A 17610-nucleotide genomic window follows, 5' to 3' on the forward strand; every position below is an offset into this window, starting at 1 on the left:
AGTAATTTGCAATTGTATTTTAAGTGTTGCTCGCAAAAAGGTTTGAACCAATGACTATAAAATTCAATACAAATCTGAAATATTTGAATTTTCAAATGGGAAATTGTGCCCATGTTATACCTCTTAAAAACCCTTTAAAATACACCAAATAAAATGAATTTTGAGGAATATTTATTAAATGTTCAATACCTGTTAAAAATACTTCACAAAAATCAGAGTATTTGAATTTTTGTGAAAGTTTTTCATCCCTGTTTTATCCCATTTGCATAAAAACTAAATATAGCTCATAATCTACCCATATACTTGTGTCCCAAAATTCATAATGATCGGTTAATTAATATAGGAGCAAGTCCGATATATATGACACTGTGATGTATGGCACTCCTGTTAATAATTAAAGTATACAAACAAAATATGATAGTTAATATATATATATATATATATATTGAGAGAGAGAGGGGGGGGTGATAAGTATCAAACTAAAAAATTAACTGGGCAAAATTTTCTTAAAAACTAAGAACTGTGGATATTGAACTTATTACTTACCTTGACTCCGCAGAAAACCTCCAAATATTTGATTGACCACTGTCGTTTCTCTGCTATATTTATCTAGTCTGAAAATTAAAAAAAAAAATTTTTTTTAAATTATGATGAATAAAATGTTTATTTGAAACTCAGACAATATTTTAAACTGTAGACAAATTCTGCAAACAGATCAAATCCAAACATTAGGATGCGTTACTATTGTTTGCCAGGGAGTGTAACTTGGTGTGAGGATGTTGCTGGAACGTAACCAGCTCTCCAAAGGATAAACAATAGAACATAAGTCATAAAATGTTCCTTTTTATTAAGAGATGATGTCAGCTACAGCTAAGTCTGCTCCTGGGTTTCCTCTCTGGATCTTCTGTTGGCATCAGGATTGCTGTGCTGTGATTGAACGCTGTATGAAATAGGCGAATAGCACATTCTTTTTTTTTTTCATATAAAAACTCAGCATTGCCTGGTCGTAAAATACACTTGAATATGATATTTTGATTAACGCAGATTTCGTATTCATTATTATATTGAACCCAATATATACAAATAATTTAAAAAGACTTGTGTGCCACCACAGAGAATTAAAACCAAAACGTTTAACTTACGATTTACTTTTTTCTTTGACATTAATGCCGGTGCTATGAAGACGTCTGCTGCAAGGCTAAAAATTAAAACATGAACCAATAGCTATTACGTTGCACATGCATATTTGTAATGCTGTCGTTAGATCTTCACCTGGCAAATTCCATTTCTTTAATTATTACACTTTCACACCAATTTTCCACAACTAAAACTCAAATAAAGTTTTTCATGGGTTCGAATACTCTATATAATAAGTTTCATGTCTGTTGACCAAAAACAGACCGGAGTTTGGTAGGCAAAATTTTCCAAACATATATACACATAAATAAATGTATATAGAAAGAGGTTTGTGTTTACTATAGCCTTCTTGTGTAAATATTACACAAGTCCAAATCATGTAGAATATCTGCATGAATATAATTACACGTAATAGTTAACTAAAGATGATTATCTCATAAGAAAACCGATAAAAAAAAAAAAAAAACTAATAGGGACTTAATTAAAATGAATGTTTTTGTATTTTCTTTTTTAAATAAATATAAAAATAATTTTTTTAATATGACATCAATACACACAAAAAAAAAAAAAAAAAAAATTATAGGTGTATAGATATTTATTTTAACAATTTAAGGAGCATTTTAACTAAAGACTTATTCTCAATAATGTCAAGATTCCAACTTTTTCTACCATTCATGAGTCTCCCAATTCCAACTGATTACATCAGTCGCCGACTGTGATTGGATCCCAACAGAATTACAATTCTTCCCTCATTAAACTAGAGAAAAAGAAAAACATAAAAAAACAAAAGGCCTAAAATGTTATTTTGTTTTTCAAACCATGGAGTTGGCCAAATAAATTTTACCTTTTGCACCTGTGTACCTCAAATGCACCAAAATTTTATGAACATCAATCTCCAGGTTGGATGTGCATTGACATCTTGAGATAAAAATAGCACTGGCTTTATTTTACATGCTCCCACCCCACACCTCCAGAGGACAAGATATGGGTAGAAGGCTTTTACATGAAGCCAACTCAAAAACTCCCCAGAACGGAAATATATTTTATTGTGCCAAAGGGAAAATGTAAAAACAATGATGTCAAAGAAACCATTTTACATGGAAGTGAAATCTCCAATCAAATAGTTTTGTGGAAAAAAAATTATATTCTTTGTTCAGTGATAAAAATTCAGTTAAATTATAGAAATCTGCTTGATGATGGTTTTCAGCTTTTAAATCGGAAATTGGCAAGCAGTGCTTATCCAAAAACAGTTACTCATTATATTTGAAGTTGGGCTAGCAGGGTTAACCAGCATTGCCATAGTGTAACATATTTCTATTAAAACTTCTATCTCTCTACCCCCCCCCCGACTCGCCTCGATCCTCTCTTTCTTTTCCACCCAACCCATTCCTCTTTTGCTGGCCATACATACACACAAATCTTTTTCATATAATAGATTTGAAAAATAAGCAAATTTTCTTTCCATAGAGAGAGACAAAAAAAAGACTCCCTGAAGAACCTGGCCTAGTTGACCCCAAAAGAATGAATATGTTGAAAGTATGAGAACTGTCAAATAAGATATTTAAAAAACGTTTATTAAAATTTATTAAATTACATTTTGTGAAAAAAAATGCAACTTTAGCGTACGTTTGAATTGGCTTTTTTCAGCTAGTACACTTGATAGTTTTCATTTTTGCTGCTTTGTCATTTTTTAAACTCTTTTCTGCCAGTTGGTGAATTGTAATTTACGTGACTTTGTAGAGGTTAATTTAATCCAAGTTTTTTGCTTTTCTCTTTAAATTCGAAATTATTAGTTATAAAATTTCATTACATCTCCCACATAAAAATTATTAGTTATAAAATTTCATTACATCTCCCACATAAAAATTATTAGTTATAAAATTTCATTACATCTCCCACATAAAAATTATTAGTTATAAAATTTCATTACATCTCCCACATAAAAATTATTAGTTATAAAATTTCATTACATCTCCCACATAAAAATTATTAGTTATAAAATTTCATTACATCTCCCACATAAAAATTATTAGTTATAAAATTTCATTACATCTCCCATATAAAAATTATTAGTTATAAAATTTCATTACATCTCCCACATAAAAATTATTAGTTATAAAATTTCATTACATCTCCCACATAAAAATTATTAGTTATAAAATTTGATTACATCTCCCACATAAAAATTATTAGTTATAAAATTTCATTACATCTCCCACATAAAAATTATTAGTTATAAAATTTCATTACATCTCCCACATAAAAATTATTAGTTATAAAATTTCATTACATCTCCCACATAAAAATTATTAGTTATAAAATTTCATTACATCTCCCACATAAAAATTATTAGTTATAAAATTTCATTACATCTCCCACATAAAAATTATTAGTTATAAAATTTCATTACATCTCCCACATAAAAATTATTAGTTATAAAATTTCATTACATCTCCCACATAAAAATTATTAGTTATAAAATTTCATTACATCTGCCACATAAAATCTGAAATCCCAGAATTTGAGGAAAGCCCAAAACACTTACCAATTTCTCACTATAAAAAGTATTATTATTCTATATTATTTTTATACAGAAAAGACTTATTACTTTGCAATCTAATTTACATATGTGTTTCTAGTGTGTACAAGCAAGGGTGTATAATTAGACAAATCACTTTCTTGAAATGCTTACAGAATTAAATTTGCCTTTAACACTCAAATCACATATTCATTATTTCTCTTCATGCAACACACATCCTCAACCCTCACTGGCAAAGTTTAACGTTCACACATCATTTGATTACGTACACATATCAGATAGACTCTTCCCTTCATTGGCAGTAGCAACCACACTGCTTGTTAGTAATGGAAAAAGTCACCAGTACTGAAAATCCATTGATTATGTCTATCAGACAAGAATCTGTCACTGTATGCCAATGATATTATACAAGTAAAATTTCTGAATAACTTTGCCATCCATATATTTTCAACATGAAAAACACATAAAAATATAATTACATATATTGGAACACAATAGAGATTATATTAACTAGTATGCATTTTGGCAAAGGGTTACGCTAGTACATGTCAGGATAACCTGACGGCAAAGAGAAATAGACCCAACTGCAGGTAGCATGATTGAAGCAGCAGGGGGGTGGTGTCAAAAGTTAGGGACCTAGACAAAATGCCCTAGATATGCAGGTGTAGAGATATAGAAGGTAATGACATTACACATGTGAGGAGATAAACAAAAGGATTTTAAACAGTCAATCCAAGCAGAGAAGCAGGACAGACGAGATGCACCCGACAATGAAAAAATACAAGTGAATGTTACCTCAAGACTGCCAGTATGTTGCCATCACCAAGTTAAAAAAACAAGTAATTAGTTAGATATCGATCTCCTCCCATGATTGAACTCTCTTTAAATAAAACCTTTGAAACATCAGCAAATCTCCACCATATTTTCACGTGTGAGTTGATTTGTCTAGAGTTGAACAAAAGATCAACAACCACAGAAAGATCGCAGTCAACACATGGAAAAGCGACAGGCAAAAGAATGAATGATCAACGATCATGCACATATGTAGACCTTATTTAATTTATCTAGTTAATGATCGCTCATTGGTAAAAACGTACACCTGAAAAGGGCACACTTACGTAAACATAAAATTTTATGCAATGTTTAAAATGTTACAGGAGTAACTAAACCAAAAGTTCGAACTATTAACAAAAATAAAGAAAGTATTTTTCATGATGTAATGATAAAGAAACATTAAAGTCATTCTTACTTGAGATATCCATTAAGGCAGGATTTTTGAAGAGCATCCACAACATAGCGTAAAAATTCATGAGCATCTTCCTGTCGTCCAAAATGCATGTGTTTCGCAATCACTGAAAAATAAATCCATTATCAAAATTAATACAAAAGTTGGCCTCATTTCTGGCACTAACAATAAAATTTTAAAATCCTATTTCAGATTACTTCAACTTTAGATAACAGACACATCCATTTTCATATAATACATATTTATCTACCTCCTTTGAAAAAAAGGCGAGGCACAAAGTTAATTATTGCTTTGAAACGCCAGCACACTATGATTAGCACACTCTGGCCTGATAAAGGGAGAAGAATTGCTGTTTTCTGGGTCAAAATCTATCAATCCATCGTGGATCTGTTCTTGACTTTTTCTTTTAAGTTCCTTCGTGTTTTGTCTGGAGACATTTCCATTTAAAAAAGAAAAAGAAAACAAAAAACAAACATGCTCGCTCAAGCTGTGCTAGCTAATGTAATATCATTTGCAAGGTTAATTTGCATATTGGTTTGAAAAAGTAATTTTATTAATTAACTATTTGTTGTGTTTTAGCTCAATAAGTACTTAGAATAGAACAAATACTTGTTTTACAACAGTGTTTTACTCATTGAATAAATATTTAATGTTTGTTAATAATCAAGTTGGAACAATTCAATATAAATTGTGATCTATTTGTAAATTGCAAGTGAAAAAGCAAATTGATTTCTTTTGTTTTCTTTTTTATGGTCACATTTAAAAGATAAATTTGTATTAAAAAGTGTTAATTTACCGATATGTTTGAAAGAAAGTTATGAATAAAAACATTTCAATTCATATATTATTTAATTGGAATTCATTATTGAGATGAGTATTGTTTATTAATTTTATTTATTGCGGACTATTATCCTCATCTTTTATTAGTTGTTTCACGATGTGGCGAGACAACAACTATGGAAGGCAGTAATTGCAGCGGATGCAGTCAGGAGATTCAGAGTTCTTATACCACCTGACGAAGGCCAGAGGAATAGTTGGCTGAAATGTTGTGAAACAGCTAATAAAAGATGAGAATAATTGTCCACAATAAATAAAATTAATTTCAATTAATGTTTCAACTTTGTAAATGATAGCGAGGCAAATGGATCTGATTGGTTAGTTTGGATCATAACCGGAAAAATTTTACTAAGGAATAATGTATATTCAAAGATGAGCTTAATGAAGCATATTTTAAGATAGAATTAAAGAGTCCACTAAATTTTGTTTTAAAAAGTATTGCGGAGTAAAGACAGGGTGAGAGAGTGGGGTAGGAGAAGAGACTCTTGAATCAAGCATTTAGGCTACTAACGCCACAGTCCTGTGTATGTTTTGATCGCTATTATCACTAGTAAGAGAATCTTTCTCCTTTAATCAATCCCATCTAAATTTGGGATCTACAACTGCATCTATTTGTCAGAATTGAACATCATTTTTAGCCAAAGCAATTTATCAATCAGTTTCAACTATGAGAAAGTAAAAATTAAAGACAAAGTCTTTAAGAGCACATGTAGTCTGGGATGGAGGCAGGAAGTCATTCTTTGATCAAACAATGGTTTTCTATACTGCTCGTACTCGTGTTAGGACTTGTTTTAAGTGCTGCAATATCAAGATTCTCAGAAGGGAAATGGAAGAGATAAAAACAGGAAAAGAGAAACAATGAGAAGGAAGTAAAAAAAACAAAAAAACAAAAAAAAAAGGTTAAAAAAAAAAAGTGAAATTTTGGTTGTTGCAATATTTTTGACATTTGTAATATTTGTGTGATATGTATGAACCAATCAGATACCAGAACAGCTTTATAAAATGACTGAATCCTGTTGACTATACATGGAAAAGCGACATTCAAAAGAACGAAAGATCAGCAACCACACACGCATGTATAAAACAGACTTTATTCGATTTATCTAGTTAAGTGACCGGCCATTTTTTCATGTTTATAACAAAGTTATGAATAAAAAAAACTTTGTAAATGATAGTTTTATCCTTTTTTTGTATGGAAACAAGAGGACCACAATGTTTCTGTTGATATTAGCTGAATGATTTCTTTGTGCAGGAAAGATTCTCTAACCAAATTTATGCTGCCATTCTTTTTTTGCTTGGAACTGCATTTTGCTATTTCAAGAATGATTTTACACATAAGGCATTAATGCACCAAACAATCGGCTTTACTTTGACAGAACTGAATAAAAATGTGAATCGTGACAGGGGAAATTTCTTGGATATAGAAACTAGAAAGTTATTTAGTTATTTTGCTTGGAACTACATCTTTCTATTTCAAAAAAGATTTTACGCTCAAGACTGGTAAAAAGTGAAATACTCGCATCACCAATCACCTTATATTGTACAAGGCTAACAATCTGGCAGCTTGAACGACCAATGTAAATTGGGAGTTTGATGACAATCTAGAGAGAGTGGCTAATAATAGGAACATAGAGTCTAGTCCTAAAGTTTTCTCCATATGTTGATGATTCACTTCAACCCCCCCCCCACACACAATATAACATTGTGTGATACTATTGACACCAAACCATCACCTTCAAAGACTTGAGAATTTCAAAAATTTTTAAATATATAAAAAAAGAGGAATTAGAACAAAAAGTATAGAAAGTTATTTAACACACACTAAGGGCATTAAAATAGGATTGTTAATCAAGGTGTGGCAGTTAACAGGAACAAAAGAGATCTATATATTTAGAGTTAGTTTAAAGAATAAGTTTTAAGACACTTTATGGACTGTTTTGGATTTGCAACAGTTGAACACAGCTGTGAAAATTGACAGTTGAACACAAGTCATGGCTTGGAAGCAACTGACAAACATGGCTTCAACATAAGATGTAGATGTGGACTTCAGCATGTAGACGATCAATCATGTCACACGCACAGAGTGCAACTGATATTTGCAGAATGTGTCGGAGTTTGTGTTTTATTTTGTTTTTTTTTATACTTATGAACCTGTGCATGCCCTCTCGATATGAGAGACGATGAGATAGCCAGAAAAGATGAAGGAGAAATCCAGATACAGTATGGTTGGCGTTTCTTGTTGAGTGAGGGAACACAGATTTCTCATAATTGCCTGTATTAAGATTTACCTTTTAACTTCTGCAAAATGGACTGTGGTTTGATGGCATGGCCAGAATTCTCATAGCAACGTCGTATATGCACCTGTAGTTCACACATCATACAAAAGCCAGCTTGTTTACCTGGAGAAAAAAAAAAAAAAGAAAGAAAAGTTAGATCAACTTTATTTTTACAATTCTTCTAATAAAAGAAACTGTTTATTTAGAGAATACAAATGACAAAAAAAAAAAAAAGAAGAAGAGCAAAGTGTACTTACAGCTATTTGTGTGTTCGTCGCTTAAAAGATGGTTCACAAGTGGGGGCGTGTAAGATAAACACTGTAAAGTGGCATTGAGAAAACATGTGTTTCCTAAGTTGTGTAGACCAGAACCTATTTTCTGAACACGCCGTGGCCACCACTCCAACATGAGCTTGTCAGCTGGGTAAATGACGTACCTGGGAGTGGGCAGGCCATCACCCTCTCGTTGGCCACTCATGGCTGAAGAAGAGTCTGGAAAGCATGAAAAAAAAAAAAAAAAAAAAATCAATATTTACACAGGACAAAAAAATTCTAAAAAATCAAGAGAAATATAAAAAATTAGTTGTCTTGATTGGTGCTGCCCAGAAGAAATTTATACTTACATTTTTGTTTTGCATTTCTTTTAAAGTTTTTTTCTTTTATCAAAAATTGCAAAATTACATTTGAATCTCTTTTTTTAACTTCTGTAAATAATAAAAAGCCAATTTATTTGCCTTTTTTATTATTACAAAAAATTGTAGGATAAAATCGAAAGAATACCCACTGGGTTTATGAAATAGTGTTCAATAACAAATATATACTAATATTTATTTATACAAACAAGTACACCTTTGTTGTATTGGCACGCCAATAGTTTGATCTGTAATTATGAATACGATCAAATCAGGTGAAAAAAGTGGATTCACCTTTTAATATTGCACCTTCTTATCTTCATTCTTGTCCACCGTCCCTCTATCTCTTTTTCCATGTTGCTAGGCACCACACCCAAATTCATTACTAAAAATAACCTTCTGAGCTCATAACCGAATAATTTTTTGAAAATATTTTTTAAAACAGGTTTACATTATTTTCAATCTAAATTGCTTTTCTTCTTTTCACTTTCCAATATAGAACATCCAAGAAAAAAAAACATGTTTTTTTTTGCTTGATTAGATCTTAGTCATTAATAACTACATATTGAAACAGTGTCATGCCAGTGTAGCAAAGCCTCTACAGGTTTGTATAAATAAATATTAATATATTTAAATGTGTAACTATTATCATTTATTAAATATTTAAATATTTTTATGTGCATAAAATATATCCATATACACATGTTTCTGGGTACAACCCATCATCAGCATGGATCGCTGATCAACAAGGATTGAACTCACAACTACATTATCAGCAGTCTAATGTTTTACCAATGAGCCACACAGCCTTGTCCAATTTCATCACTTTTAAATGTAAGATTATTAATATGTGCAACTTTATATACATAGAAATAAGAGACTAATCAAAGTTGTAGTCCTGTTTTTAAAGGGATACTCAGTGTTGTCAAAGGTTCAAATGTCCAAATTAAGTAGATATTTTTAAAAAGAGTGAAAGTAAAAAAATTTCTTAATAGTATAATTTGATCTGATTATGGTGATTGGGTACTAGTTTAGATAAAAAACAAAAATCAAAAATTGAATTTCAACTAAAAGCAATGCTATCTACTTAATTGTCATGTCAAAATTAGTAACATAGTAATACATTACTACACAAAACATGCACTTTCATGATTTAACGATCCACCATTATTATTTTGAAATCCCCAACTTCACGCAGTTACCTCACCTATCACAAAAATTCTTGTTTAATATTTAAGTAAAATTTGCAATTTCTTCGAAAACTATTTTCATTATTAATTTTCTACTTCATTTTTTGTAATTTTTGGATATGTTACTAATTTTAACATGATAAACAAGCGGAGAAGATTATTTTTAGTTGAAATTCAATTTGTCGATTTTTATTATTTCAAACAAGCATGAATGATTAACAAAATCAAAGAAAAAAATAAGTATGGAAATCTGCAGAGGGATGGTAGATGAGCAGTCAAAGATTGTTCGAAACAATATCAAGTACAAAGGAAAAATAGTCAAATCTGAATTACGCTTTGTACTTTTTTTTTAATATTTTGTTTTTTTATAATCAGATTTTGCTGTTACTGAATCTCCCTCTTTTTTGTTTTTAAGCTCAAGTTTGCCCTAAACAAATTATGTTGCCACTTGGATGTAAAGGGCCACTATTTGAGATCATATTCACGGAACTATGTAATGAATGAGATGTCTGTTTACATTACATTTAAACTTCTGCATGTCAGTACAGTCAGGGAAGCAGAAAGGGAATTCAAAAGTCTAGTAGTCCGAAGAAAGAAACTATTAGGATAGAAAGTTTACCAGCATCTACAGTAAAAGGCTGGGATTTTGTGACTGAACAGGTTTGTCAGGGGGTATGTAGGTCAAGAGGATACAAATGCAACGAGTTCAGAGCATTTCATTAAAGTACTTGCAAAACAGACTCAGGGATGCAACATCGCAGCAATGAGTGGACAGGGGTTGGAGCTTGGTTGATTTGAGATTTTATTGAACCTTGTTTAAGAAGAAGAGATTAGTTGTGAATGCACCAACCCAGATGTGGCTATAGTACTCTATGCATGGGTAAATGGTAGTTTTGTAGAGATACAGGAAATTGTAACTGATATCATTTCTAATGGTCTGATTGCCAATCTGACATTCTTGAGGATTTTTATCTTTATTTTGTAAAATACTTCAGATTTCTCACCCTTCTAACAAAAGAGTGTTGTCTGAAAATCATAGAATGATATAACTTTGCAATACTTCTGTAATAGTTATATTAAATTTTTTACTTTTTAAATATTGAACTTCATCTTTGCTTTAGAAATTGATTCCTATTTGAAGTAATCTGAACTGTATAAATTTGCTTTGATATTGTTCCCCTGGGATTATATATACACACATTATATATATATATATATATATATATATATTAGTGTTGAGACGATTAATCAGAATTTGGGGGGGGGGGGGAAACAAAAAAAAAATCCAAGATTGGAATTGGTATCGGAAAAATTTATGTCTATTTTCTGATGCCAAAACGATTTTTGTCTTTTTTATTTGATTTTGTTTAAAGTAAAATCTTCTATTGCTGGTAATAATAATAAAATAATATTTATTGATTTTAAAATATCAGTAAAGCTAAAAACAAGTGTATTTTGATGTTTAGGAAAATATCTGCATATTTATCGTTTTTTTTTTTAAATGAAAATCGGGGAAAATAACAAGCTCACTGTGTGTGAGCGAGTTCCTTTCTTATAGGTCCCAAAATGGCCGAACCTATCTTTTGCAAATTTCACACAAAGCTAATTTATATGTCTGGCAGTGTTCTTTGATATGTTTTTTATAGAAAGTCATTAAATAGGTATTGAAAATCAAAAAAAAAAAAAAAAAAATCCGATCTTAAAAATAGCATTTCTCTCTTAAGATAAAACTTAGATAAACATGAATAATTTTGACAGAGGAATATTTTATGTTACGCTGACAAGGGAGATAATTAAATTTCAGCAAATCATTTCTTAAAAAACTAACTTGTTATAATCTGGAGATGTAGCCTAGTGGTAAAGCATTCAACAACAGATTGAATGATCCTCTGTTCAAACCAGAGTGTATCTCACCATTTTATTTTAATTTTTTTTTTTTTAACGAGTTCAATTTACAATAAAAGAGGTACTATTTAAAATCGCTGCAAGTCATTTCTTTGTTTGCATATTTTAAAATTAAACATTTATCAGAAGTGACTTTTCCAGGGCAATCATCATCACATCCAAATTTCAGCTGATGTGATATTGTAAACAAGCAGGAAAAATTTGATGAACGACATTATCATTATTAAATTTTTATTGCAAATATGTTCAGCAGGCCAATTATTCCTTGTAATATATAATAATCAATAGAGGATTGATTCTATAATAGTACATAAGCAGTCTGCATAAATAAAATGTTTAAGCGTATTGTATGACTGGCCAATGCCGGGCTACCAGCTAGTATATATATATATATACATAAATATTAATAATTGTTTATAGCTATTGATTTCATGCTTATGCAATCAGTATAGTAGGAAGCGACAATTATTGCTATTCAGTAGATTCGAACCCGGTCAACAAAGCCAACCTTGACTTTACAGGCTAGCGTTTTTCCTTTCGGCTACTGAATGGACGTGAATCTAGATACTTATGAAGCCATGTAAGGTGCCTTGTCATAATCAATGACCATGAGAGTATTCAACAAACAGGAAGTTTGGAACAATGCATGTATGCTAATTGATCACATTTTTTTTTCAATTCACTAAATGGGGCTCAACTTTAATCTCTTAAAGGAGTTTATAAACCGTAATATTTTTTCAATCAATATTAATAATTTTTTATACCTACAAACACTAGTGTCTTGGTAGAAAGAAATTCAACCTGGCATTAGGATACTTTCCCATACATATAATATTCAAAGAAGATCTCCTAAACATAGTTATATATTATGAGGAAAGGCGCACCTTCCCCAAGAGATGTTTACTAAAATAACAACACTAAGCTAGATAATCCACCAGACCAGATAAATTCTTGTTCTAGAATCCAGTAAGATCAAGAGAGCACAAAAAAGAAATATAACATAATTAACTGGTCAATTGGGGAGAGGAAAACTTCATTAACGCACTGTTTAGGTAAAAAATTTTAATTGAACATTATGATATCTATGTATCTAATATGGAGATCAAGTCTCATCCCTCGAGTCAAAGGAGGCAGATGGTAAAAGAATTTAAAAAACAATCACAACTTACTATTCTCTTCATCTTCTGTCCGGGAGTTAGAGCAGGCTGACGCCGTCACACTAGGGGAGTTAGATGGCTTCTGTGAGGCTTTAGTGTTGAGAACAATATACTTGGACTTGAACTTGTCCAGCTGTATTGTGTGTGTTTTGCTGGATAGCTGGAAGTTAATACTGCTAAGAAGGACCTTCTTTGGCAAAGATGACAACGAAGGTCGCACAGCTTCCGAACCAGTCAGAGAAGCTTCAACAGCTTCGTCAAGTGCAGTTATATTCTCAGTAGACTGTGCGGGCATATCACTGATATCCTGCTTGTGTATTAAAAGAAAAAGACAAACATTATGAGCAACAGTTTGTAAAATTTGTTAAAACAAAATTCACACAAAAGAAGCAAAATATAAAATTGTTATATTGTGATACTATCGACATAAGTGTAGTTCCTACTTTGTTCAGAGATAGTATAATATTGTAAGGTTTTATAAAATGGAAAGGGAACAAAACAAACAAAAAAACACTGGCAGTGTCAAAGCATCATCTTGTCGATACAACGCATGAAAGTCTTTTTACACCTTTCTTCTCTCAACTTGTAATAAATCCTTGTGAATTCGATATTATCTCCCATCATTCGTTCTAAGCTATCCAACAAAAGACTCAACCTCATGCTTTAGAATTCGTCCCTTTTAACAGTTACCAATTGTGTACATATGCAAATTAATGACATATGTTCACCAATGAGCGACCTATAAAATTATGCTTTTCTTTTCTACATTTTCTGCTGGCATTTTACAAGCTAAGCGAACACAAGGTTGTTTGCGAAAGTGATGATTTCTATTATTTATTTTTTTTTTAATTCAATTTTCATCCAAAACAAGGCACAGTGCCACTTTGAAGTAGGGGGCTACTATCAGGGATATAAGTTGCAGGGATACTATAGAGGGAGTTAAGCAGTAAGATGTTTGTTTACATTACACTTGAACTTCTGCATGTCAGTACAGTTGGGAAAGCAGAATCCCGGAAGGGAGTTCATCAGTGCAACAGTTCTGGGGAAGAAACTATTGGAGTAGACAGCTTTCTTACACCTAGGGATCTCTGTGAAGGGGTGGGATTTAGCTGCTTCTCAAGTTTGTCAGGGGTATTCACGTCGAGGAGGTACAAGTGCTTGTAGTTCATCAGAGCATTCACCATTAAAGTACTTCTAGAACAGGCAGAGGGATGCAATATTTCGTCGATGGGACAGAGGCTGAAGGACCTATCAGATTTGCGACTCTCTTTTGAACCCTGTCCCAGAGTGAGAGACAAGTAGCAGATGCACCAGCCCAAATGTGACAGCAGTACTCCATACATGGGCGAACAGTGACCTTATAGAGGTATAGGATACTTTCAGGTGTAAGTAGTTTTCTAGCACAGTAAAGAAAGCCTTCGTAGCAGCCTTGGCAATGCTCTCAATGTATCTATTCCGGTTCATGTTCCCTGTAAACATTAGACCGAGGAGTTTAAAGGAAGTACTTTCGGGTAATGTGTTCTTGGCCATTGCTATTGGTGGTAGAGAAGGTTTCTTGTAATTATTGAAGGAAACAAGCTTAGTCTTGGCAGTATTGAATATGACTATGCATTTTTGTCCCCATTCCACTACAGAGTGTTTCTGCTATTTCCTTAGATATCTTTTCATTTGTTTTCCCCTTGTGCCTGTTATAAAGCGTGATATCATCAGCAGATATACCCATCTCAGAAACAATTTTATCAGGGAGGTCATTTATGAATATCAGAAATAATAAAGGTCCAAGAATAGACCACTGAGGTACTCTCGCATTTATATCATATTGTTTAGATGTACAACTGTCAAGGACAACCTGGATTTTTCTCGAATTTAAGAAGGATTTAATTACATTATGTATTCTTCCAGTGATACCATATGATCTAATTTTCCTTAGAAAACCATTGTACCATACCCTGTCAAAAGCCTTAGATATATTGAGGGCTTCCACTCTAACCCCCCCCCCCCCCAACAGGTTTAAGTTTATGCTGGGCGTCCACAAAAAAAAAAAAAAAAAAGGGGGAACATATTAACCTCCTTTCAGAGTTCGTACATATTTTCAATGTACATCTTCAAGGAGTTTTCAAAGTTTTTCAAGGCCTTCTCCAGACAAAATTCAAGTTTTCAAAACAAAATTTAGGGTTTGTTTTACAATCCACAGCGATTTGAAAACATCAAAAATCAAATATTCAACAAATAAATGTTATAGCCAATAACAGCTATTTTGCAACCAAATTGCATAATTTTTTTTTTTTTTTTACGTTTTTAAATAGTTTTAAATGCTTTTATTATTTCATCTGAATATTAACACTCTTTACAGTTTTTAATTTTCAACCAAGATAGCTCCAGTCTTGTTCAATTATATTTTGGCCTGGCCAGCCTAATTTTAAATCACAAATTTTTTTCTTGGGGAGGGGGGGGGGGGCATTGGAAAGTCCCGTCTGCACAAGGAAAGTATTTTTTTTTTTAGAGAGATGGGCGGGGGGTAATTTTATTTATGGCGACCGCCACTACTCCTCCCTCCCACTTTAAAAAATTATAAAATTAAATTATAGATGAGAACAAACAGTCAGATTTCAATCTTTATCACGAAACTACCCAAAGTAGTTTTGTGATAAAAGGACGTAACTCTACAATAATACGATGCAATTTCAATTTTATTTTCAATATTTAAAAAATATTTTAATTATATTAATACTTAAATAATAATTTAATAGTATTTATTTGGATTATATTTTTAAATATTTCAACACAAATTTTTACTGGACATAAAGAATACAATTTTCAAGGTTATTTCAAGAAATTTTCAAGGAAATAATAAAAAGACAAAAGTCAAAATTCAAGGACTATTCAAGTCTGTATGAACCTTGCTTTTTAGACACGGGAGCCACATGAAATTTCAGAGGTTCTCATAGTGTGTGTGTGTATGTATATATATATATATATATATATATATATATATATATATATCTATATATCTATAAAAGTGAACGTGTCTGTCTGTCTGTGTGTGTGTGTGTGTCTGTCTGTCTGTGTACATTTCCCTACGCGATAACTCTGTCAATTTTTAGTCTATAGACTCGAAATTTGAAATACCGGGTACTGAGATTTGGGAAAATCGATGTGATGGGTGTCAGCCAAAAATTTGGCTGTTAAGGGGTCAAATTTCAACGATTTGACCTTTAAGAACTCTACCAAACTCCTCCGACAATTTTGGGTCTAGACACTTGAAATTTTAGATATCGGTTCCTTGAACCTGGATCTAACTTAATAGTGATTTGAGCCCGAAACTATAAATTTTAAGGGGTCATAATAGGGGTCAAATTAAAAAAAAATTTACTCTTTTTTTTTTTTTTTGCTCAGCATACACCTCCAAACACCCGGGCAACGCCGGGCTGAAATGCTAGTATATATATTTAAAAAAAAAAAAAAAAAATGCAACTTTTCTAATTCAAAAACTTCAAAGTGTAAAAATTACTTTCTTCAATAATATGACAAATGCACAGTTTTTTTTTGTTTTTTTTTTTATATATACATATTTTGAAATTAGTAAACAAAAGTTATTTCTATTTGGATTCTTTGGACTATTCTTCTCATCTTGAATGTTATTTTCACCAGTGTTTCCGTTGATGCGATCTCCGACCTTTTTCAGATGTATGTAGTCGAACTCGGGAATCTTTCTACCAAACTCAGAAATCTGCAGACAATTTCGAATGGAACCCTTTAACATGCCCTCGTTCTGTCAGTTAGACTAAGTAGAAATTCTAAGTAATCTGCAATTGTATTTTGAGTGTTGGTCGCACTGAGGATTGAACCATTAACCTCCAGAAGATTAACTTAACTGAATTTTACCAAGACCGTTATCTACTATGCCACAGGTTCTTCTGTTTGCAATTATATGCAACAAGATATACCTGAAGAAGGTTGGAGGCCACATCGATCAAAATGTAGTGAAAATAACACTCAATCCAAATGAACAAAAATAGTTTGTGATTCTTTTTGTTTTTAAATTAAAAAATGTTATGCTAAAATTAAGTCAATTAAAAAATGAATTCTATTACTTGGTTCATGTTTGGGAATGAAAAAGCAGGTATTTGAATGACATCAGACACAATGTCAGGTTAAACCAGTTCTCTTCAACTGCTATATACTTAAAAGTACTGAAGATATACTTGTCTCTTTTAAAAGTTTACATCTCTTATTTTAACAATTCCCGTTTTAATAACAATGGTGATTGCGTTAGAGCATCTGGACTCTTCTGCAACTGTAAAATAATGGTGATTGCGTTAGAGCATCTGGACTCTTCTGCAACTGTAAAACAATGGTGATTGCGTTAGAGCATCTGGACTCTTCTGCAACTGTAAAACAATGGTGATTGCGTTAGAGCATCTGGACTCTTCTGCAACTGTAAAACCATTTCTCATCCAATCACATGCGCACTATTAGTTAAGTTACAATAGTACTTCATGACCCTCACAAGTGTCTACAATAACTTGTTGATGAGAAGTGAGATTTTAATGGACACGTCTACAAAACATATGCCAATATTTGCTTTTAATCTTTCAAGCGTCTATTGAAAATATATTTCATGTTCCATTTTGACTTCTCCAAACTGGCAATCTTATCGCTTCGTTAAACACCTGAGATTACTATCTTAAA

General features: G+C 31.8%; 1 protein-coding gene across 2 annotated transcripts in view; it reads right to left on the reverse strand.

Moving 5' to 3' along the window:
* The window catches only part of LOC145266505 (uncharacterized), a 94925-nt gene that overhangs the window by 64637 nt on the left and 12678 nt on the right, over positions 1-17610 (reverse strand). The window contains exons 3-7 of one of the 2 annotated variants that reach the window (XM_080122237.1): positions 12931-13225; positions 8293-8526; positions 8048-8158; positions 4926-5028; positions 547-614 (exon numbers count right to left, since the gene is read on the reverse strand). In XM_080122237.1, the coding sequence (XP_079978363.1) occupies positions 547-614; positions 4926-5028; positions 8048-8158; positions 8293-8526; positions 12931-13213 (799 nt within the window). In that variant the 5' untranslated portion in view covers positions 13214-13225. Of the gene's footprint in view, positions 1-546; positions 615-4925; positions 5029-8047; positions 8159-8292; positions 8527-12930; positions 13229-17610 lie in introns of both variants that reach the window. The other variant, XM_080122238.1, reaches the window with a different exon arrangement.

The sequence above is a fragment of the Euprymna scolopes genome, chromosome 41 (genome assembly GCF_053919585.1).
Source record: "Euprymna scolopes isolate OS-2025 chromosome 41, ASM5391958v1, whole genome shotgun sequence".
NCBI lineage: Eukaryota > Metazoa > Mollusca > Cephalopoda > Sepiida > Sepiolidae > Euprymna > Euprymna scolopes.